Source organism: Siphateles boraxobius, unplaced genomic scaffold (assembly GCF_051911475.1).
Source record: "Siphateles boraxobius isolate OS27281-9 unplaced genomic scaffold, OSU_SipBor_1 22, whole genome shotgun sequence".
Classification (NCBI taxonomy): domain Eukaryota; kingdom Metazoa; phylum Chordata; class Actinopteri; order Cypriniformes; family Leuciscidae; genus Siphateles; species Siphateles boraxobius.
Window position 1 is genome coordinate 39,045,171 of NW_027508833.1, and position 24,572 is coordinate 39,069,742.

General features: G+C 38.6%; 1 protein-coding gene across 1 annotated transcript in view; it reads left to right on the forward strand.

Annotated features, from left to right (window-relative positions):
• Nucleotides 1-24,572, forward strand: part of stard9 (StAR-related lipid transfer (START) domain containing 9) — a 70,935-nt gene that overhangs the window by 960 nt on the left and 45,403 nt on the right. The window contains exons 2-3 of the mRNA XM_077240121.1: nucleotides 3,651-3,720; nucleotides 12,198-12,326. Coding sequence (XP_077096236.1) covers nucleotides 3,651-3,720; nucleotides 12,198-12,326 — 199 coding nt within the window. The remainder of the gene's footprint in view (nucleotides 1-3,650; nucleotides 3,721-12,197; nucleotides 12,327-24,572) is intronic.

A 24,572-nucleotide genomic window follows, 5' to 3' on the forward strand; every position in this document is an offset into this window, starting at 1 on the left:
AAGATGTGTGAGTGTGTTTGTTTGGCCGTTTCTGCTAGCCTTGACATTTAAGGAGTCTCCCTGAAGCATGCATCACAAAGGAGGACGGGCTTTCCAACACTATTGTGCTAATGAAGATGGCCTTTTAATAGGCAGCTGTTGGTTTTTATGAGCATGCGCTTGCTTTTGTCAAATGCTTGAAATACAACTTATTTTAGCCGCCTTTTTGAGTTTAGATATTCAGCTGGAAACAAACTAATACTTATTCCTGGAGATGTCAGGAGGAATTGTGTGGGAATGGCACAGAAATTCCTGCTTTCCTCAAAAGGAGAGTTATTTTTACTTTCCACTGATTATGTTATAAAATGCACCATTTTTTCTAGGCAGAAGTATGTGCACACACACTGACAGGCGAGGCAGGTTGTTGTGGTTGTGGGCAGGGCCTTCATTCATCATTGGCAAAGTGAAACAGACCCGATATACTACACAAGCTAAGAACTTCATAACAAGCTCCCAGCCTTCGTGGATGAGTCCATTGCTTAAAGGGACAGTTCTCCCAAAAATAAAAATTGTCATCGTCTCGCCCTCATGTTGTTCCAAACCTGTATGAGTTTATTTATTAGGAGATGTTTTAAAGAATGTTGTTAACCAGACAGTTGACGGTAGCCAATGACTTTCATAGTAATTTTCCCCTTGTATGATTTATGTTGAAGTGGTTGGGACACGGCTTTTAATGGTGAGCCTTTTGTTTTTGTAATCAGGCCCGCAAAGTATTTCAAAATTTGGATTTGGATTTATCGGCCAATATATCGGTTATCGGCTTTCAAACATAAAAAATCATCGGTTATCGGTATCGGCCAAATTTGCATATCGGTGCATCCCTAAGAATAATTTTAAATAATGATTTAAAAAATGTTATGCAAAACCCAGGGTTTTGTATCATGTGTAAGGTTAATAAAAACAAAAAAAATGTTATGCATTCAGAAGATGCTTTTATCCAAAGCGGTGTGTCGATGGGTGTGCATTTAATTTCAGTTCCCTGGGAAGCAAACCCATGATGAACATGATGGAGTTTCTAGCGTCACGCTCAACTGTTTGAGCCATTATTCATTATTTTATGTTTAGAATATCTCGTTTCTTATTAATGTTTGATGATCTCAATTTATACAGCCCTTTTCATGTTTTTGCGGTTCCATAAAAACATCAATAACAAAGTAGTTGCACCCCAAACTGAGCCAGAAAGTGATGTTTACTGTATTGAAAGTGTCAGAGTCACAGTGTCAAGGTCCACTTACAAGTGACTTGCTTAGTGTGTGTGTTTGTGTTTGCACATTGAGCTGGATATGGGGAAAAAAACATTTATATTGAAAAATGACACCGTTTAGCTTTAAGATGCAGTGTAGATGACCAGGCCTGCTCACATCGTCAGACTTCAGGTTTGCACACAGCCATGCTCCTACACTGGATTTCATTGTCTTGCATCAGTTTATCTGGAACCCGATACTGGAGAGATTGAACAGCTGTCCTCGCTGCTCTCTCACACACTGACACACATATCACACACACACACACACATGCTTCAGCTGTGCGCTCATGGAGGAGTTTTCATTTAAAACTGACTCTCTCTGTGCTGACGAATCCTGCAGACCCACAGCCAAATAAACAATAAACGCGGGGTTTAAAAAGCTCAATGTTAAACCTGGAGTCATTGAAAACATTCCATATAAAAACTGAAAAGTTACATATAAATATAAGTCTGTTATCTTGGAGAAAAAAAAATAATGTGCAGAAACGAGTCTTGCCATATGGCACATGATTAATATTTTTTGTCAGGATCCTTTGAGTAGAAAGTTTAAAAGAACAGCATTTTTTTTAAATATAAATATTTTTGTAACATTGTTTAATGTCTTTACTGTCACTTGATCAATTTAATCAGTCCATGGTAAATAAAAGTGTTATTTGTGTGAATAAAAGTGTTACACAAAGCAAACTTTTGAATAATAGTGTAAAAAACAGAAGAATTCTATGTGGGCTTTTTTTTTTTGCCTTCATATCCCAAATATCAAATATTAGTTAAAATGTAAAAATTAGTATTATTAGTAATCAGTAAAAAATTACGGGGGGGGGGGGGAGGGGGAGGGGGGGTAATTTTCAATTATTACATTTATTTAAGCAATTATAATCAATGTTAGCTTGTCCCTCAAAATGAAAGTTTGGAAAATTAAACAACATATCATAAAGCTGTCATCACTTCTTTGGAAATTGAGTTGATCCTCTATTATTTAAATGTTAAAAGTTTAATTTAAAAGTTTTATGTGATCAACCTTAGTATGTCCACCCTCTTACGGGAAATAATGAAACAAGTTAGTAGATAAACCTTCTCTGTTAGCTTCTTTTTGCTCAGACACGGTGCAGTGGATGATTTTAGGTCAGAATGTCAGAGTGGACATAGTTATTGTGGTTTATGTTTGAACATAGTTGTGTATTTCAAGTTCTTTGGCAATGTTTTACATATTTTTTCCCATCTAAATCCAGTTAGAACTAAAGTAATGTACCTGGTTGTATGTAAGAGATCCATAATAATATGTCCATTATCCATAATAAAGAGTAATAATCCATCCAATCTTTATACCACTTGTCCACCCTGTTATTAGTTTGTCGTCAATTTGTCGTTTCATAAAATCAGCAAAAAAACATACTAATAATTCAGTGACAAAGAAAATTTACTCGAGTATCAATAATGCTGCATTACTTCAAAAAGTAAACAAAAACGCCTTTTAAATATTTGTATCTGAAAGACAAATGTGAAATGGTGTGTTAGTGAGAAAGTACAATTCATACACAATATTTATATTTTCTGATAATTTATTAACTGATGTGCTTTTAAATGGACAAAGCTACACGAGTTGTTTAATACCCATACATTATAATCATAAGTATTTGATAAAGTTGTTCATTTGATCTTCCACTTCATTTATTTTGTTTAATAAATGGTAAAATTTATTTACCCGAGTTTGACCGAAATCATTTTTCAAATGTTTTAAATCACCCTATCATGACTACACAATTTATTTAAAAAATTTTTTTAACTAAGTTTGATTTTCTACATTTTATGATGGCCAAAAGGCACCGAATAGCAGGAATGACCCATACGCTTTATTTAATGTTAAAAGCATCTAATGTTAGTTTGAATATCATTTTCCGTGCCCTGTGTAGCCATACTGAAAACAACAATGGATAATTCACCTCAGATCTTGAAAATAGATAAAAGGAAACAAGAACATTCAAACTGTCAACTCAATGTAAGTGTATTCTATGACAAAGATTGTTTCAGTCACTCAGTATGTTGTTAGAATGGTGTAATAGTTATGAATTTGATTATCTATTTCATTGCAACGGCAGTGTGTTTGCAGAGAGACTCCGCCCACAGGCTCTTCTGATTGGCTGTGATTTTGATTGGTTTTGTCATGTCTCATAGTTGCGTCTGGTCACTGGGATCTCATCGCATTGCGTCTTGTTGGGATATGATGTCACCTTTATCTTTTAGCGTGTTTTAACAGGGATCATTTATTAATAAGGAACTAGTCTATAAAAAAAAATGAATATGCTTGTATTGTAAATGCTAATGTAAAAGTGACTTGAATATCAGTCTGTTTGTTTTTGTTCTGCAGGGAGAGTCTGGATGGAGGACGGTTAGCTGTACAAGTGAAGGACAAAGTGGTGAGGGTCCGAAATGTGAAGGTAAATTCATGTTTGTTTTTTTAATAAAAATTTTTCCCCATAATTATTGGGTCTTATTTATGAACGATTTAGAGAAATCCTTCAGTTTAAAAGTACCTGCTTTTATTAAACACAGAAATACCACAGTTGTTGACATTCATTTACATTAACATTTATTAATTTAGCTGATCCTTTAATCCAAATATGGAATACATGAAGCGATCTTAACGAGGCAATACACGTGAGAATCATAGATTGTATACATAGATGCCTCATTTGCGGGTGTTTATTTAGACCGCAATACGCAAGCGATCTGCCGTCTTGGAATGGTCAAAGCCGAGAGCGAGTTGACTGTGAGTCTGCAACCGTGTGTATGATTATCTATATCTCATACAGTATATCGCTGCTCACGAATTTCAAACTTCTTTTTACACCAAGCTAAGAACCAAGAAGAACTTCGTTGTGAGTATATCGAGGCCTTAAAGGGATAGTTCACCCAAAAAATTTAAATTCTGTCAGTAATTACTCTCCCTCATGTTGTTCAACGCCGTAAGACCTTCGTTCATCTTCGCAACACGAATTAAGATATTTTTGATTAAATCTGAGAGCTGGATCACTCCTCCATAGGCTTCTAAGGGATTGAAACTTGTTCCCCGAAAAGTTATTAAAGACATCGCTAAAATAGTCCAAGTGACTACAGTGGCTCAATCTTAAGTTTATCAAGCGACAAGAATACTTTTTGTGCGCAAAAAACCCCCAAAATAACGACTTTATTTCAACTATTCATTTCCTTCTCTGTGGGCCTCTAGTGAGTTAAAGTAGTGTAACAGCGCAGCGCTTCTGTGTTGTACGTCGTTATTTTTGCTTGTTTTTTGCGCACAAAAAGTATTCTCGTCGCTTGATAAACTTAAGATTGAGCCACTGTAGTCACTTGGGCTATTTTAACGATGTCTTTAATAACTTTTTGGGGAACAAGTTTCAATCCCTTAGAAGCCTATGGAGGAGTGATCCAGCTCTCAGATTTAATCAAAAATATCTTAATTTGTGTTCCGAAGATGAACGAAGGTCTTACGGGGTTTGAACAACATGAGGGAGAGTAATTACTGACAGAATTTTCATTTTTGGGTGAACTATCCCTTTAACACAATACAACAAGACAAATGCATTAGCTAACATAACATTAAAAAGTTACTGTAGTTAAAAAAACTGTAATGAGTTCATATAAAAACACAAACCAACACATTCTCACCTGTGAAAGTTTATCCCATTTCTTCAGGGCAGTTTTACAACCAGAAGCTAAATGTTCTTACTGTGAGCATAGATATATACACTAGATGTCGCCTTGGGGTTCTAAGCATGCGTCAAAACCGCCGCCATCTTGGAACAGGGGTCTCGTCATAGGATGTAGCTAGGTAACGCTGAATTCATGGATGATGCCGGACTTTTGTGCTGCGTATGGATGTTCACATGAACGAAATCTAAAAACCAGACAGCAAGGGATTACATTTCACAAGAATGTGAAATTTTGTAAATTTTTTTAAAATTTCTCTGGACTCAATGATAAATACATGTCTGACCGTTGGAACGAACCAAAAAAGCTAGAAAATCGCATTCATAACGATTTATGGTGATTTTATTTCCGTTAGCCCTTTTCCTACATTGACGCTGATGCATTAAAGAGGAGGGGCTTACTGTTCCATGATGGCGGCTCTATTGACGCATTCGTTCCAATGAACTGCCGTAGCCAAGGCCACATATAGTGTATATCCATGTACTGTGAGTGACGACACTTTGGCCGTTCCAAGATGTCGGGCGCCCCTGTGTCTGGAGCGGTCGAATGTGGATCTACGTATACATATCTATGATGAGAAGTGTAGAATAGTACAAGCTAGAACATGGAGGGATTAATGAATAGTGAAAGCACAGAAGAATTTGTTGTAAGAGGAGTCAGTGTCAGGATTAGACAGCTATTTGCTGTATCTCAGTGACAGGAAGTTTATAGTGAAAAATATTCTCTTCCTGCTGGATTACTCAGTTGTTTATTTTTACATGTATGAACTGAATAAACATATTCGAATAGCAGCAACATGCAATTACCGCTTTCTTCTTGGAAACCCCAAATGGCTAAACAAGCAGAACTCTTGCCTTACACTTTCTAATGTCATTCCACACATCATAACTACAGGCCAACATATACAAAAATAATTGTAGCCTACACTATTGTTCAAAAGTTTGCATTCAGTAAGATAAATAATAATTTTTTCTAAAGAAATAAACACTTTTATTCAGCAAGGGTGCATTCAAATTAAATAATGCTTTTTTATTTCTTTTTTATTTTCTACTCCTCAAAGAATCCTGAAAAAATGTATGATGGTTTCTACAAAAATATTAAGCAGCGCAACTGTTTTCAACACTGATAATAAGAAATGTTTCTTGAGCAACAAATCAGTATATTATAATGATTTGTGAAGGATCATGTGACCCTGAAGACTGGCGTAATGATGCTGAAATTTCAGCCTTGCATCACAGGAATACACTTTTAAAATATTTTAAAATATATTTTTAAAAATCAATGTAAATAGAAAATTTCACAATAATACTGTTTTATTGTATTTGTGATCAAATAAATGATCTTGCTGAGCATAAGAGACTTCTTTCAATGACATTAAAAACAGTCTTACTGACCACAAACTTTTGAATGGTAGTGTATGTAATAAGAAAAAATAGACATTTTATTTAAATTTATTTAAATAAGTATGTGTGTCTAATTATTAAGACTAATGTTTAGCCTACATTCTTACTTATGAAGCAATACTCCCTTGCATTCAGTCCTTGATTAATGGATTAATGAAACGGCAGGAGCCACATCTGGTCAGCTGCTGTGAGCACGAGAGCAAGACAAAGACTTGCTTTCCACTAGTTATTTAAAGAAAGTAGGACAGTTTTCAAGGGAAAAGATGGGCTGACATAAACGAACAAAAGCAGGCGTGGAAAGCTGACAGGAAGACTACATACAGAAATTAAGGCTGTGTATCCACCAAAGTGTTTTTTCACGCAGCTGGCGTATTTTTCCAATTGTTTTCAATGGGAGCGCCGCGTTTTTTAAACGCCATGAGCGTAACGAGGCGCTGAGCGTTTTTTTCACGCTGAAGCGTTGAGCGCCCGGCGTTTTTTCTGGTCGCCGAGAGTTGAAGAATGTTGAACTTTGGGGTAAAACCAGAGCCCGTCTAACAGAGAGCCTTGGCACTTCCTATTAACCCCATTGTAAATAATATTGGTTGCAGTTCCATTAGAATTCCACCGGAGGTGTTCGCGGGGCGAGTGCAGAATGAATGGGAGTCTATGGAGCTAGACGGCTAAATGTATCCCTTTCTCCTGTTTGTCGTTGAATGAACGTAGATTTTATTGTTGATTCCGCAAGTTCAATATAGATTATAGTGCAAAAGTCGAATGAACGAGTACTTATGTCCTTTCGATTTCTTACAGGTTAGGTCGTTGTTGGCCGGAACACGCTAGCATTCTGCTATTATGTGACGTCATCACATTTTTAAACGGATTTTTAGAATAGATAAGTGAACTTAAAAATGCAATTTTCAGCTGAGTTTATTATCTTAGCCCCCCCTTTTGAATGCAACTTTCAAATTACTTGACAAAAAATTACATCCTGAGAAAAGTGGATTTCTGGGGGTGAAACCCCATAGACTCCCATTCATTCTGCACTCGCCTGCGAGCGCCCCCGCATGGACAGAGACGTGTTACTGCAGCCAGTCCAGAAACCGGAAGTAACCAGACAGTGCCAATTCTCCCCTTATTAGACATTCTCTGGTAAAACCAAGCGTGCCGCACAAGCCCTGAATGCGTCTCGATCGCCCCCCGGTGGCCGGTCCTAGTATAGCTCATAAACCCCGCCTCCCCATGTTATTCAATGGGACGTGAGACCAACTAAACAATTAAATTACACTTCACATATCTTTTTTCCAAAGATAGTTTCTGTCATTTACTGTAGTTTTCATCACGCTGATTTAATTTCAAGTGTTTGTTTTTAAAATAAGTTTGTTTTTAGTTAGTTATTTGATTATATAAAACGGTGCTGTGGCGTACATGATTGTCAGCTGTGATTTACAGGTTCTCTGAGCAAAGTAGTCACTGAAGCAACAACGGACTTTTTTCGGGATCTTTGGAGGACTGAGGAGATTGGAGCTTTAAATTTAATATCTAAATTTCTATAATTAATTATTTCACACCGACATAATGGGTTGTTCTGCAGCAGAGGCGCGTGCTTGCGATTGATTCAGCGAGAGTGAGGGCGGTACAGAAATTTTTTTTTGCAGGGTGGTAGGGGAAGAATCATTAATATTCATTGGGGAACTCATCCGCAATTGGTTCGCTGTCACACGTCACTCAGATTGACATGGCAGGTCAAGACGGTGTCCCCGCAAAGATACAGAAGTTCGCGAAGTTCGTGAGCAGTCTCCGCACAAATCTCCCGGATTTGGATAACCAAATGTTGACAGGTATGCCTTATCTTCGTGAAAGTGTCTGTTGTCACAAAGGAGACGATGTCTGTTTTCTCTATCACATCTCATTAGAGATGCGTCACGGCGAGCCAATCAGGGACGAGTTCCCCAATGAATAATAATGAGTCTTCCCCTACCACCCTACAAAAAAAAAATCGCAGGCGGGACGTTGATTTCGCGGCTTTACTTCCTGCTCACTACTGCGCATGTCTGGTCCCGAAATCGCAACTGCGCAGACTCAAGTCCCAAGAAGATCTTTTTTTTACAGTCTATGGGTAAAACGCAGCGCTCATCACTGTCACTATTTACCCAACCGTCCAATCACAGTGGAGGACTAATATCACACCGACCAACCGCCACATTCTGCTCGTTCAACGTCAACCTAAGGCCGTGTGTCCACCAAAGCGTTTTTAGTCAGTTGAAAACGCCTAGCTATGGGCGCTTGAGAGCGTTTTGGCAGCGCAGCATTTTTTTTTTTCCAGTTGAGACACTTTGCTTGTTATGATACGGAATATCCACGAAAGTGTTCCTAGTATCTTATTTCACACACATTTTGTTTCCGTGTTGATTCTATATTAAAATGTCGATACAATGTAACATATTTTCTGTAGCTCTTGTTTTAAATTATTGTGTTCCGTTATTGTTGTTGTCACTGTTGACAATGTCGGTGCATTTCAATGTAAGGGAACCCGCGGTGTGTGTAGACAGAAACTGCTCATTCTAAGGTAATACAAATGTAACGGTTCATTAAGTAAGGTCTTTATACACCACTGAAAACTTATTTTTCAAGGTAGTGAGGAAACGCGCTCTGTAGCGCTGTGTGTTCGCTGTCAGCTACGCTAGAAACATGACCACACAATATGTCGACCTCCATAGAAGGGGGCGCCCGCGGTTATGGAGATATAAGTGTCTCATTCTAAGCTAATAAAAACATAACGGTTCATTATTATGCAAGGTCTTTATACACCACTGAAAACATAGTTATGGATCTTATATTGCATTTCTGTCGATAGATCCTCAGAAATATTACACAATGCACCTTTAAAGGAAAATGTCTTCTTTATCGCGACGACTCTTCCGCCTGTCTCACGGTGGTTCAGCCGGTCTCCCAGTGCCGTTGTGGGAAGAAAATGCTAGTTATCATGGAGTAAACTTATGTTTCATATTGTTTCAGGATACCAGGCCTATTGGAGCATGGCCATATAATCAGATCTGATTTTGTGTATTATTATTGAGCCTAAATATAACAGTGCTGAGTGCAATGTTAGGACTCATTAGTGTAGCTGTGGGCCATATTGTGAGGTCATTAAGTCAGCTGCGGGATTGCCATTTTGTGAATAATTACACACCAGAGCCAAAAGTAACGTTGTCGTGGTGATAAAAGGCTGGCAATGCCTGGGCATGTTTCTGCACGCTGTGCAGTGAGGTTCTGTTTGACTGGGCGTATAAACTGCTGAGGTTTATGTGATCTCTGTTTGCTGAGATCTGGGTAATAACTTGATGCTGACAGTCAAGTCATGCTCAGATGCTTAAGTAATTTGTCCCCCAGCCTAACTACTTCCTAATTGTTGTCTTTGAGTGCACTGAAGAGTATTCCAGGCGTAGGCTACAGGCACACAACCTTGCTTCTTGGCATCAGTGTGCTGTAATATTATTAGTAGAAAAATTAATCACATGAAGGGCTTGTCTCCCAGTAACCGATTAAATGGACTAAACAGACTTTCAATGGAAAAATCACTTTTCTCAATGGCGTGTAATGTAGTTTGTGGCAGCACTTAATCAGAAGCAATCATAATGAAGGGTTATCAGCTGTTAGAAGTGTTGTTGTATTCGAAAGCGCTATAATAGAAAATTTGACTGGCTGGATAACGAACAGTGTGGGAAACCTCTTCAATCATTTTAACAGAAAACATGATATCACTGACGCCAGTGACTATATGTGATGTAATATGATTTGAGTTTTAGTGAAGTTGTTAAATATCACTACTGCGCGTACTTGGGGATTTCAATAAACCATTATCCCAGAGTATTACACATTACCATGTACGTTAAATTGCATGGCTTGTTGAGGAGAGTTAGGCTAGCAATGCCATAAAAACACTCTTAAAACCCTAGCAACTGCATAACACCTCCCCGGCAACCACCCAGGGGTGCATTTTCTCAGAACCATCGTTAGCCAGCTATGTTCATAATTTACATTGATTGATAGAAACATTGTTTCCCGAAACTAGTTCCAACAAACATTGTCAAACAGCATCACAGTTGTGTACTGAACTACAGCAAACAAAAGCGTCAATAGAGATGGCATTTAACTACCTCATGTCTCAAAGCACATTACATTACAATAATAATGAACATAAACAACTTAAAGAGCACTGACCTCTACCACCTGACTGCAAGTGTTGCCACTGAATCAATCGGTTGAAAAAAAAGCCAAAAAACAGAAATAGAGAAGTAGTCATTATTTACAACAATAATCTGACATGAATTCAATCTCTAACCAAATAATTAGCAGTTTTTACTCCACCATCTGCATGGCATCAACATCATATATGTTGAACCAACATGGTTTGAACGGTGGATGTGCGACAAAATTACTACAGTTTTGCGAAACAGTCGTTACCAAAGACTGTAAAGAAAATGGACGACGCCCTCTTCCATTGGTGAAGTGAACCAAGTGAAGCCGCCAGTGTCCCGATATGGCGCTGACATCTTGGGACTTAAGTCTGTGCTGTGCAGTTGCGATCTCGGGACCAGACCTGCGCAGTAGTGAGCATAGATATATGAGTAATGAGCAGGAAGTAACGCCGTGAATCAACGCCCCGCCCTTTTTTTAAATGGCCTATGCCTGCTCCGTTCCTCTGTTCTGCTCCAATTTTGATGTCTGTTTGCAGTACGACAAGAGGCTTGTTAAAATAAAGTAAATGCAATCTCCTCAGACCTCCGAAGATCCCGAAGTCCGTTGGTGCTTCAATGACTACTTCGCTCAGAGAACCTGTCAATCATGACGTCACACCACCGTTTTTATAGCATCACGTAACTAACTAAAAATAAACGTATTTTAAAAACAGACACTTGAACTTACATCAGTGTGATAAAAACGACAGCAAATGACAGAAACTACTTTCGGAAAAAATATATTAGAAGTGTAATTTATTTGTTTAGTTGGTCCCACGTCCCGTTGAATAACATGAGGAGGCGGGGTTTATGACCTATACCAGGACCGGTCACCGGGGGGCGATCGAGACGCTTTGGCTTCACTTTTCAGGGCTTGTGCGGCACGCTTGGTCGTTACCATAGATATACACTATATGTGGCCTTGGCTACGGCAGTTCATTGGAACGAATGCGTCAATAGAGCCGCCATCATGGAACAGTAAGCCCCTCCTCTTTAATGCATCAGCGTCAATGTAGGAAAAGGTCTAACGGAAATAAAATCACCATAAATCGTCATGAATTCGATTTTCTAGCTTTTTTGGTTCGTTCCAACGGTCAGACATGTATTTATCATTGAGTCCAGAGAAATTTGAAAAAATTTACCAAATTTCACATTCTTGTGAAATGTAATCCCTTGCTGTCTGGTTTTTAGATTTCGTTCGTGTGAACATCCATACGCAGCACAAAAGTCCGGCTTCATCCATGAATTCAGCGTTACCTAGCTACATCCTATGACGAGACCCCTGTTCCAAGATGGCGGCGGTTTTGACGCATGCTTAGAACCCCAAGGCGACATCTAGTGTATATATCTATGGCCAATAGATATATACACTCATAGACTATGGGTCGTTTCTAGCTTGTTCATTTCTCCAATGACGCAACGTAATATGGTGGTTAAGCAGCGAGTTACATCAGCCTACGGAAAACGCACTCCAGAACAGCATTGTGGCCGGGAGGAAGCACCGCTCTTCAGAGAATATACAAATCTAGTTTATTCTGCTAACGACCTCCTGTTTATCACTCTCTTTTCCCCCCCTTTATATAGTTGGAGGGGCGTTTGGACGGGCGATCGGAGGGACTGGCTGACTCCAGGGAGAAGTTGATGGAGTTTGGGTTTGATTACTGCTACTGGTCTGTGGATCCAGCGGCTCCCAACTATGCGTCACAAGAGGAGGTGGGCCTTCCACTCTCACGACTGTTTACTGCATCTGTGCTGATGTTGATGACACGCTGATGAGATTGTGTATGTCCTGTGTCTTAGGTCTTAGGCTAGTGCATGAGAACCAGAGGACTAATAAAAAAAAAAGCACAAACATAATCAAAAAATTTGACCCACAGGGAAAAGATCTGAGAATATAATATCCTTCTGCACAATCAAAACACTGCTTAGAAGATGTTACGCCATCTCTGTGAAGGGAGTCTTCACCTCCTTACTTAATCTAAGATTTAGTTCATTTTAACTTGTATGTGGGTGTGCTGTTGGCTGGACAGATAGAGAAACATACTCTATACAAGTACGCACATGTTGTGAAGACCTAATCAATACCTCATATGAATTGAGGTGATTTTAATACATTGAGTATTTGTACTTTGTACATTGCGTTATGAAGTATTTTTGAAAACATTTGTGTGTGAGTGTGAAATAGACCTTGCGTATCTGGGGTCTTTGTGTTCACATGCTTACTTTGCTTAATTTAAAGGCTTATTCATACCAAGAATAATACCTACACAGTTAATTATAATGATAACTATTAGCGTCTAACCTAATGGATGATATTGCACACTACAGTTTTGTCGTCAGTTGCTTTAAATACGCAAGCTCTTTAAAGTCGGGTGGATTCTGATTGGCTCCATGTCAATTTTTTTCTATTCATCAGCTAAAAAATTATCGTTCTAAAAGTGATTTCATTGATATCATTCCTCTCTGTCGTTATCATTATAGTTGTGGTGTGGACTTCCCTATTCTCATAGAATTAGAACAACTATTAAAACTTTATAGTTATTGTTCTTTGTGTGAACAGGCCTTAACTCAATAAACCTTTTATTTGATTCACAAGTGGAAGGGACAAACTGACAGCCAATCAGAACATATTTGATGTTTGATATACAGCTGTGTGGGATATTGAAACAATGAGATATCATTGATTCAACAAAAATTGAACACTGCTGCAAAAAATCACACGTTCTCACAAACTTCAGACCAACAAAAAGCATGGATCTCATATATGCAGTACTCACATTTAACCAAGTTTACTGTCGAACAAGTGAACTATATCTTTGCTTTGTCCTTTTGAGAGATAGGCGGCAGTGAATCATCTCCTCAGTCCCGCCCTGGTGTTCCCTACAGAGTGTCTTTGTCCGCACTGTATGAAAGAATGAGCTGTGATGGCCCACGTACAGAGGATGTCTGCACAACACTTTTCTTTCTCTTCACTCGCTTCCTCTCTTTCAATTTTGCCCAGTCAGAGCTTTACGGCAGAGGCCTTCTGCTCCGGAAGAGAAACTGACCTCTTTTTGGAGTCCTGTGGGAGGGTGTCCCTCTGAAGCAAAAAATAAATAAATCCAGACAATCTCATCATCATGTGTGCTCAGTGATCGGCTCACAGTCTGTGAGCTTGTGTCGTGCCATGACCACTTAAAGGCAGTGGTGGAATGTAACGAAATACAAATACTTTGTTACTTTACTTAAGTAAATTTTTCACGTATCTGTACTTTCCTTAAGTAGAATCAATAGTGCATACTTTTGACTTTTACTTTGTTAAATTTTACATCAATTATTATACTTTCTGCTCCACTTTTTCTACAACGTTCCGTTACATTTTCGTTAAATTTTCTGATCAGGATTTCTTGGATGCTGGGGGTGGGTGGGGGTGGGGGTGGGGAGATAGTTAAAATATATATATAAAATGTTTGTTTTTTTGGGAATGTTCTTGTTATATTTCATGTTTTTCAATAAAAAAATAGATTATTATTGATGTCCGGTTCGTGAACGAATCATTCTTTTGAACCGGTTCTGTTTAGTGAACCGGTCGAACCAGCACGGACTGAATCGGACTGAATCGTTCGAAAACAGTTCGCGTCTTGCGTCAGCGCTGATCCAAAAGTTACTAAAGTTACTCATTTTTAGACATGCCTTACAGTCCCTCTGACTCGAAATAAACCAATATCCCGGAGTATATTTGGTTACACTTTATTTCAAGTCACTTTAGACATTCTACTAACTATAAGTAACTTTTCAACTACATGTCAACTAACTCTCATTAGAGTATTAGTAGACTGTAGTAGACTGTCAGTAGACAGTTAGGTTAGGGTTCGGATTAGGAGAATAAGTTGACTTGTAGTTGCTAAGTTACTTATAGTCAGTAGAATATCTGTTGGAGGACCAACAAAATAAAGTGTTAGCAGATATTATGCATACAGTCTACTAATACTCTAATGAGAGTTAGTTGACATGTAGCTGCAAAGTTACTTATAGTTAGTAGAATGTCTAAAGTGGACTTTCGAAATAAAGTGTTACCGTATATTTTACCCCAGTATATCCAAAAGTTCACTGAACTTTGACATGATGTGCTGAGAGAAGTGATGAGCACGAGTAGCTGACACTGAGCATGCGCACACAGATACATGAGTTCTTGGATCACCAGTACAGAACCGAGAACTGTTTAATTCGGATGTGTTCGACATAAAACCTGATGAGCTGATGAGCTGAGCATGTTATGCAAGTACTTTTACTTTTAATACTTGAAGTACATTTGAAATCAGGTACTTTTTACTTAGGTTGGGTTGTCATTGTGGTAATTTTACTTTTACTAAATTAAATTTGTCTCTGGTTATTTGTACTTTTACTTAAGTACTGAGATTCAGTACTTCCTTCACCGCTGCTTAAAGGTAGGGTATAGGCTAGCAATACCGAGCTAGCTTTGAAAGCATATGATCCCACCCTCCCTTCAGAGTGTCTCCTTCAAAGCACATAACGTGGAGTTAAATATATAATTGAGCAAAATAAGCAAGCTATCATGCAGTACAATCTATATCTTTCATCCCATCATGTGTATATATACATGTATAAATATAATTTAACGCCTTTTAAGAAATGAAAGTGGTATTTTTATAAAGGTAGGGTAGACAATTTTCTGTTTTTGCACAAAACAAGCAAAATTATCCGCCAATAGGGTAAGAAAAATGATCTGGTTTCTGTTTGAATTAACATTATTTTTCTCACCCCATTGGCAGATCATTTTGCTTTTTTTAAGCATCAACTCACTTAATTTTGATTCATTCCCCCAGAAAACAGGACATAATATCTCATGTCATTTTACTCATCTACTAAATGCCTCTTGATTTAAGAATTTTTTGATATTTGGACTGGAAACAAGACAAAAATACTAAGTTGGAAAAGCATTTTTTGCAGTGTGTGTTGTATATCCCAAGTGAAACTGTAGGGTGAGACTCGATTTGTCCATCGAAAATGTATTGGATCTCTGGATTGTTGTGGTTTGCTATTGCTGTGATTGCTTGTGCATGCTCTGTACACTCAGCTCTCATATACGGCTTAAACTAATCAGTTTGTCGACAAGGTGGCAACACTGGCCAAAGTCATTGTCACATTGACACAGTCAAAAAAGAAACAGACAGAACAACAAAATACACGTAAGTCTAGTTTAAATAAGTACAAATACATTTTTATTGCTCATAACTTTTGGAAAGACACCGACACTGGACAAAGACACAGTATACTTCGAAAGACTGCACGTTCAGCTGTAAGTAAGTGTCAAAACTGAAGTTTAGTTTGGGCTTTAGAGCACATTTCTAGCCTTGTAGTGAACAATTTATCCATGCAAGTTAATTTTAACTCTCTCTCTGTTAATAAAAAGGTTTGTCTTTGTAATCTTTAATCAAATCTGAAAATTTACTTCCCCTCTGGAATTATGTTTCTTCTCTGGTGACGTCAGTTTGACAAACATCCTTAAACCATTTTCCTCCAACCACCGGTTTACTACGAGCAAAAGTCAGTCAACTTTCATTTCAAGCAGACTTTCATTTCTTAATCAAGTTAAGAGCTTATGCCAAGTTACCACAGTTTTACTATAGTAACAATTACTGAAGTCACTGTGGGATTTTGAATGAAAATTTGGTTTGCATGTAAATCATTCCGAGGGTAAGTTTGACCACATCACAGCCAGTATAAATGAAAATTCTGTCAGTAATTACCCTCCCTCATGTTGTTCAACCCCGTAAGACCTTTGTTCATCTTCAGAAAACGAATTAAGATATTTTTGATTAAATCTGAGAGCTGGATCACTCCTCCATAGGCTTCTAAGGGATTGAAACTTGTTCCCCGAAAAGTTATTAAAGACATCGTTAAAATAGTCCAAGTGACTACAGTGGCTCAATCTTAAGTTTATCAAGCGATGAGAATACTTTTTGTGCGCAAAAATAAATTAAATAACGACTTTATTTCAACTATTCATTTCCTTCTCTGTTGACCTTATGTCAGTTCACTAGTGTAACAGCGCAGCGCTTCTGTGTTGTACGTCACACGCAGGCTCACTATTGGCCGACGCTGGTCATGTGTGTGACGTACAACACAGAAGCGCTGCGCTGTTACACTAGTGAACTCACTCGAGGCCCACAGAGAAGGAAATTAATAGTTGAAATAAAGTCGTTATTTAGTTTTTTTTGGCGCACAAAAAGTATTCTCGTCTCTTGATAAGCTTAAGATTCAGCCACTGTAGTCACTTGGACGATTTTAACAATGTCTGTAATAACTTTTCGGGGAACAAGTTTCAATCCCTTAGAAGCCTATGGAGGAGTGATCCAGCTCTCAGATTTAATCAAAAATATCTTAATTCGTGTTCCGAAGATGAACGAAGGTCTTACGGGGTTGAACAACATGAGGGGAGTAATTACTGACAGAGTTTCATTTCTGGGTGAACTATCCCTTTAATAAAGTCAGTAAATGCCATCTTCATTTCAAATTGCACACATTGCTGACATCTGAATTGTTCAGTCTAATTTAGTTTAAAAGTGTCTCATGAAGTCTCACGTTGCTCTTTAATTGGATTTTTCGGTGAAGTGTTGTTCTCTAATAGCCTGGCTCCGCCCTCCTACGTCCTTCCACTCAATTTTCATTTTCCTTCAGTACTACGTCTGGGATTGTGCTGTAGTCTTTGGTTTTCTCCAATCAATTTTTCACCGGGCCAATAAGCGAACAGAGGGAGTGGCTGAGAACGATGACGTTGATGTCGTGCGTTATTTTGAGTTGTAGTTCAGTAATGGCAGCGGAGAAAGATGCGAGCGAAGCCATTCGGTCCGTTGTCGCAACGCTGCCAAATATCAAGAAGTAAAAGCCGGAGCAAGAACAATCTTTGCTTAGTTTTGTTGGTGGCCATGATGTTGTGGCCCTCCTCCCCACGGGGTTCGACATGACATACGTCACGACCAAACGTTAGCGATTGTAAGTCGTTTTTCTACAATTTCGTACGCTACTTCAGCACTAAATTCACTTCTGAGAACATTTGATGCGAGAAATCAACTGTGTAGATTTCAAATATTGGCATTTTTACGAAAATGTATGGCGAATCGAAAATGTGCTCAAACGTTTTCGGAAGTGAGAATCTCCATAAGCGCCAGCGGGTGTAACGTTAGCTAGCGAGCCAACCGGCCCACAGACTCATCGTCTCAAACGGTCAGCTGCTTCTGTGTGCTCGTCACCTTGTAAGTTCATTCTTCCAAGAACAACTAGCAAGAGCGTTCTCCCCGAGAACACAAGTCCGTTCTTTGCATTCTTGGTTTTGAGAAACACCCTCTATGTACAAATGAAAAACACTAGAGTCTGGTGGGACCAGGCTAGTTCTCTAAGGCTGCAAGCAGCAAAAGAAGCCTGAAGTCTGTCCTTCCTGTGGGATCTCCAGAGACGCGTCAGTGGAGGGGAAACCAGCCCTGCTCCTTCTCTCCGACTTCTCCCCCATTTCTTCCCTTAAGGATCCAGCTGCCCCTCCCTGCTCCCTTCTATCTGTGCATGGGGGAAGATACTAGCCAATGTGTTTTTTTAGTGGCTAAAAGATTGGTGGTTGTCTTTGGCGGAGCATGTTTATCTGTATATTTCCATGTGTAAAGAGAAAATGGAGCATAGAGGGAGGACAGAGATGAGGATCAGGCCTCGGAGCAGAATAGATAAAGATGAGAAATGGAAGCCAGCTGTTGTGAGGGCAAGGTTGCATCACATCTTGAAACCATTACTGGGTGCTGGATTAAATAGCATCTTAACCATCTTTAAAGGGGTGGTTCAGGGTTTTGGACATCGGACCTCATTTCCAAGTTAGCCTGGGTGTTATTTACCAGTGTTCAAATATTTTCATCCAGTCCTTCCAGTGTCATAGTTCGCCGGTGCTAGGCTAGCGTGAGTCAATGGTATCTGCTAGCCTGCGCGCCATTAAAAACAGTTTTACTCACTCCACAGTTCACCAAACGCAAATAAATGATAACGCCAGACTATCGATGTAAATGTCTGTTGAGAGAATAATGTTAGAAATCAAACTGCTCTTGCATCTCAATGATCGCATTACATTTACAGGAACTAGTTTCTCAGCAGCGGCGGAAGTTTACTTTGCTCCGGTTGGTAGTACTGCGCCGAAAGGAAAACACAGAACAGAAGCGCACTACAGTCGGGACGTCTAGCTAGCTAGTAGTAGCCTTGAACAACGATATTGAAACATTCGATTGTAAACGAAGGATTTGGCACGTGGTGATATACTCTGCTTCTGTAGTGATGAGTGTCAGCGGCAGTGAAATACACTCGCGTGATTGTCATGTGGACCGGCTCTCTCGGTTGCCTAGGTAACTTAATATCACTCCGCCGCTGCTGTAGACTGTGCTAATAAATACAGGGAACAAAGTGTAACTATTGCAATGCGATGAAAGGGTAGTTTGATTTCTAACATTATTCTCTCAACAGACATTTACATCGATAGTCTGGCGTTATCATTTATTTGCTTTTGGTGAACTGTGGAGTGGGTAAAACAGTTTTTAATGGCAAGCTAGCAGATACCGTTGACTCGCGCTAGCCTAGCACCAGCGAACTATGCAACTGGAAGTACTGGATGAAAATTTTTGAACACTGATAAATAACACCCAGGCTAACTTGGAAATGAGGTCCGATGTCCAACATCCTGAACCACCCCTTTAAAGCTTTGGAGTATAACCCACACTTTTAGTAACATCATAAACATAATCATTTGTGAGTGAATCATTCTTTTGAGTTGGTTCTTTTTAATGAGTCAGTTGAACAGATTCAAAAATCAGTCTAAATTATTCATTTATTAATCACTCTTAAAACGGTTTTAAAAATCCAGTAATCACAAATGACTGGAAAGTTCATGAAAATTCATCCATTATGAAACGGAAGTAACGACAGATCATTTCTTCCATATTGTGATTATCGGGGGAAAATATAGGGGACTTGGTTCAGTTGTTGATTGGATGGAGACAGATCTGAATCTAAACTTGCAGTCGATTGTAGGAAAGGGGCAGGGTTTGTACGGACAAAAGGATCGTAGAAGTCCGGTGTTGTGCTGAATTTCGAGCCCCTGCCAAAGTATTACCCTCCCTCGTTGAAGTCAGTACCTGATTGCCTAATCCAAACCCCTCCCCCACAACTAATCCTAAACCTACCAATGCTTGGGGGGTAGTAATTTGGCAGGGGTCGAAATTCGGCACAACACCGGCATGAAAAAAAAAATGCATGGATGAATTGTTCACAATAAGATGCATTTAGATAATACACAGGGTAAATTTCTGTTTCATGCAGACTTCCATCATGTGTCCAGACTAAAAGTAAAGAGTAAGGCCGTGTGTCCACCAAAGCGTTTTTTCACGCAGCTGGCGTATTCTTTCAATTGTTTTCAATGGGAGCGCCGTGTTTTTAGAACGCCATGAGCGTGACGAGGCGCTGAGCGTGTATTTAACGCTGAAGCGCTGAGCGTTCGGCATTTTTTTTTACTGGTCGGTGATAGTTGAAGAATGTTCAACTTTAGGTAAAACGCAGCGCTCATCACTATCACTTTTTACACAGCCGTCCAATCACAGTGGAGGAGGGGCGGGACTAATATCACACCGACCAACCGTCACATTCTGCTTGGTCAACGTCAACAGACGACAACAAGAAGCATAATAACGGAACACAATCATTTAAAACAAGAGCCAGAGAAAATACGTTACATTGTATCGACATTTTAATATAGAATCAACACCGAAACAAAATATGTATGAAATGAGATACTAGTAACACTTTCGCGGATATTCCGTATCATAACAAGCAAAGTGTCTCAACTGAACAAAAAAAATACGCAGCGCTGCCAAAACGCTCTCAAGCGCCCATAGCTAGGTGTTTTCAGCTGACTAAAAACGCTTTGGTGGACACACAGCCTAAAGAAAATGATGTTTTCCATAATATGTGCCCTTTATTCTATTCTATTTTGGTTTCAATTTATTTGATTTTCTCAGGTAAATTTTTAAAGCTTCAAATAATGATTTTATTGGAGAGAATTGAGATGACAGACAAAAAACTAATTATGAGAGTGTAAAGTAGAAGAAGTCTCTCGCCAACAGCGCAGCTGCTTTAGTAAATGATTTTACACACACAGATTGCAGTAGGAAGACGTCATCGGTCCAGAGCTGGAGCACAATGCTGGTTTTCTTTTCCAAGTGAAGTCAGCTTTGTGTTGTTTTTTTACCCTCCTTTTTATCACTCTCTCTCTCTCTCTCTCTCTCTCTCCCCTCCCTCTTTTCCTTTTCGATACAGTGCACGACTTTATTATGCTCTTGGTATTTCTGGGTTTCTGTGTGAGTGGCATGGACAAAATTTGCACAAAACATCTTTACACACAGACTTACCACGTACGTCTACCATCAAATTCTTTCAGTGACGCACAAATGATCATGTTTCTTTACAAAGAAACTCTTTGATTATACTTTTATTCAGCTAGGACGCATTAAATTGATTTAAAATCGACAATTTTCTGACAAAGATTTCTTTCAAATAAATTGTGTTTGCAATCCCATTTTAAAATATATTTGGATAGAAAACAATTTAAATTATTATAATAATATTTCACAATATTACTATTTTTGACTGTGATTTTGATCAAATAAATGCAGCCTTGGTGAGCACAAGATAATTCGTTTTAAAAACCTAAAACGACCCCAAGCTTTTGAACAGTAGTGTATGTACCTCTCCATAACTTAGCATGGACTTTAAATCACGCTGCTGGCTGTGGAAGTCATTTACCCTCATAAAAACAGCTGCGATAGGAAGAAACTGTATTTGAATGGGAGTAGAAAAACTGGTTTTGGGTCTTTTTCTTCAATCCTTTAGTTTAGTTTTTGCTCCATCGGCTAATTGCATCAACAGTTGGTGTCTTGGCGTTCATGTTTGAAACTCAAGTCCAGTCTCTCAGTCTCAGTCTCTCTCTCTCTCTCTCTCTTTCTTTCTCTCTCTCTCTCTCTCTCTCTCTCTCTCTCTCTCTCTCTCTCTCTCTCTCTCTCTCTCTCTCTCTCTCTCTCCCCTGACCTCCTTCCCTCTCATTGCAAATTTGACCCACATAATGTCTGTGAAAGTATGACAATCGTGTAGCGAGTTGAATCCCTGCCAATCAGCTCCGTGTCTCTCATTCTCTCTCTCTGTCTCAGTCCCCTCCACCACCCATTTAAACCAGCTTTCCCTACAGTCGCATGCAGATATAAACAGGATCTCAGAGTCATTACATGAAAATATCCCAGTGAGAACAAGCCTAGCTGTTGTTATTCCCAGGTTTGTGAATGCAACATTTGGATTTTCTATGTCAGCAACAATAACATAAGTGACAAAAATTACTTTCTCTTTTGCATTCAACACACAAAAAAAGATGATTAGCACAATGTCCATGCTGTTCTTTTTCCATTTTATATACAGTCAATCATTTACAGGAGTGGTCAACACTCTCTTTCATCTTGCATTTGTTTTTTTGCAGTGATGATTTTGTATTTGACACTTGTAATATTTATTACTTATATATAAACGTTCAAAAGTTAAGTACATTTTTTAAAAGTTTTTTTTAAAAGAATACTCTTAATCTCACCAAGGCTGCATTTATTTGATCAAAAATACAGTAAAACAGTAATAGGTAACACTTTATTTTACAGTGTCCTTGTTACATATGTTACATGTACTTACCATAGTAATAACAGTAAATTATGCCTAATTACATGCAACTAACCCTCAACCAAATCCTAATCCTACCCTAACTCTATAGTAAGTACATGTAGTTAATTAGTATTTACTCAGTACTTAAATATATAATTACACTGTAACAATGACACCATAAAATAAAGTGTAACCCAGTAATATTGTGAAATATTATAATTGTTTTCTATCCGAATATATTTTAAAATCGAATTTATTCATGTGATGGCAAAGCTGAGAAGTCCCTTCAATGTAAACCATGTGTTTCAGTATTTCTGTCCCAGTGCTCTGTATAAAAGCAGGACTGACGTATTGGTCTGTGGTCTGGGACGGCCCTTGCCTTGGATGGGCTTCAGCTGGCACTCCCATGAGATATCACAAGAAACAAGGAGTTTTTGAGTGGTGGCTATTAAGAAAGCCACATTAAAGAGCCTCTCCTCGCTGTAGCGCTCCACACTTTGATTACAGGCCTTAGGATTTAAAACTGGGTGTATTACGAACTAACAGCTTTTTAACGGAGTGGAGTTTCCCTTCAACCTATCATATCTATCCTCCTTTTCTGCGTGTATTATTCGTCTTAAAGCATCCTGCTTAAGCCTCCTATGACCAAGTCTTTTACTGAGAAGCCAAGACTTAACCCATGATGATGTTGTTTGTCATTGAAAGACGTCATCTCCCATAATTAAGACCGCCTGACTCTTCCTTTCCACTTCCCAGCTTTTGGGTTTGCCTCTCCCAGATTGAGCATCTCCTCAAAGGGGTCTTTGGGATCACATGTTGCCTAAAGCACTGACCTTCTGGACAACTTCCTGTCCAGATTCAACTCTATATTCAGCTTTCCTCTAGCATTGTGACCAGAAGTACATTTGTTTTGTTTTTTTGTGGTATGAGGAGGAAAGCAAACATCAGATGCTTTTGTCCAAGGTTTCCTATGTCTGTATTCATAATTGCATGCACACACATAATCCTAGAAGGGGATTTAATTCCATTTTGGCTAAAGTTTTTAAGTATTATTATTATTAATAAAAGTAGTTTTATTTACTCTATTTTAACAGTTTTTTTATAATGCATTATTATTATTGATAGTATTAATAATATTAATTATTGTGTTTTTTGTGTATTAATGTTTACACAGTGAAACTGGTTAATATGAGCTGCCTTTTTTGCAGTCTATCCAATAAACTGAACTTACATGTAATGTTCCTTTAGATTAATGGTTAGGGTTAGGTTTGGGTTTAGGGTTAGTTGTATAGGCCTACTTGTAATTATGCATAACATGCTGTTATTACTATGTAGTAACGTGTATCTATGTAACCTTAAATAATGTGTTACCGATAAATCTTTTCATTATACTGGAATCACCAGTTTGCAAAGTATAAATATTTATTAAAAAACAAGCACAAACGATGAAAAAGCGGTAGTCCTTACGTCGCACTCAGTGTCCGAATTCACTTACTCCTTCAAGTGGACTATATTAGTGGAATAATGTTTGGGTGATTTCGAACACGGCCCATGTCATGTGCAGAGTTGGGTGTAACGCGTTACAAAGTTACTGTATTCTAATTACTTTTCGTGATAACGCAGTAATGTAACTCATTACATTTAAAATGTATGTAATTTGATTACAGTTACTGATGTCTATAAAATTAAGTTACTTGTGTTACAAATGTATTGTTAAGAAAAAAATATTTAGTAAAATGAATTTGCATCTGTCTCGCTCGCTCGCTCTAGATTTCGGGAGATTTTAACTATTTCTAATCACGTTTGGCCGGCTGCGTCAGTTAATGAACATGCGCTTTAATGAATTATCGGAGAACGTGGTTCATGAGGCACACACACACACACACACACACGCAAGGTCTCTCGCTCTCTCCCTCTCCGCCGTGTGCGTGCTACACGGTTTGGATCACAGTCTCTTCTGTCTCGCATGCGCGCTCTTGCTCGCTCGCTCTAGATTTCGGGAGATTTTAACTAATTTGCGCATCAGGGAGCCGCCGCTATCAATATGCGCGAGACTCCCGGGAGACTTGGGATGTCTGCAATATTAAATTACGAAAAGAACTGAGTTTCACTTTGTAGTGTATTCTTGTAGTTTTAATAGGTTTTCAAAGTAACTTAAAAGTAAAGTAATTAGTAATCTGATTACTTTTTACATGCAGTAATCAGTAATGTAATCAATTTACAATTTTAAAGTAGTAA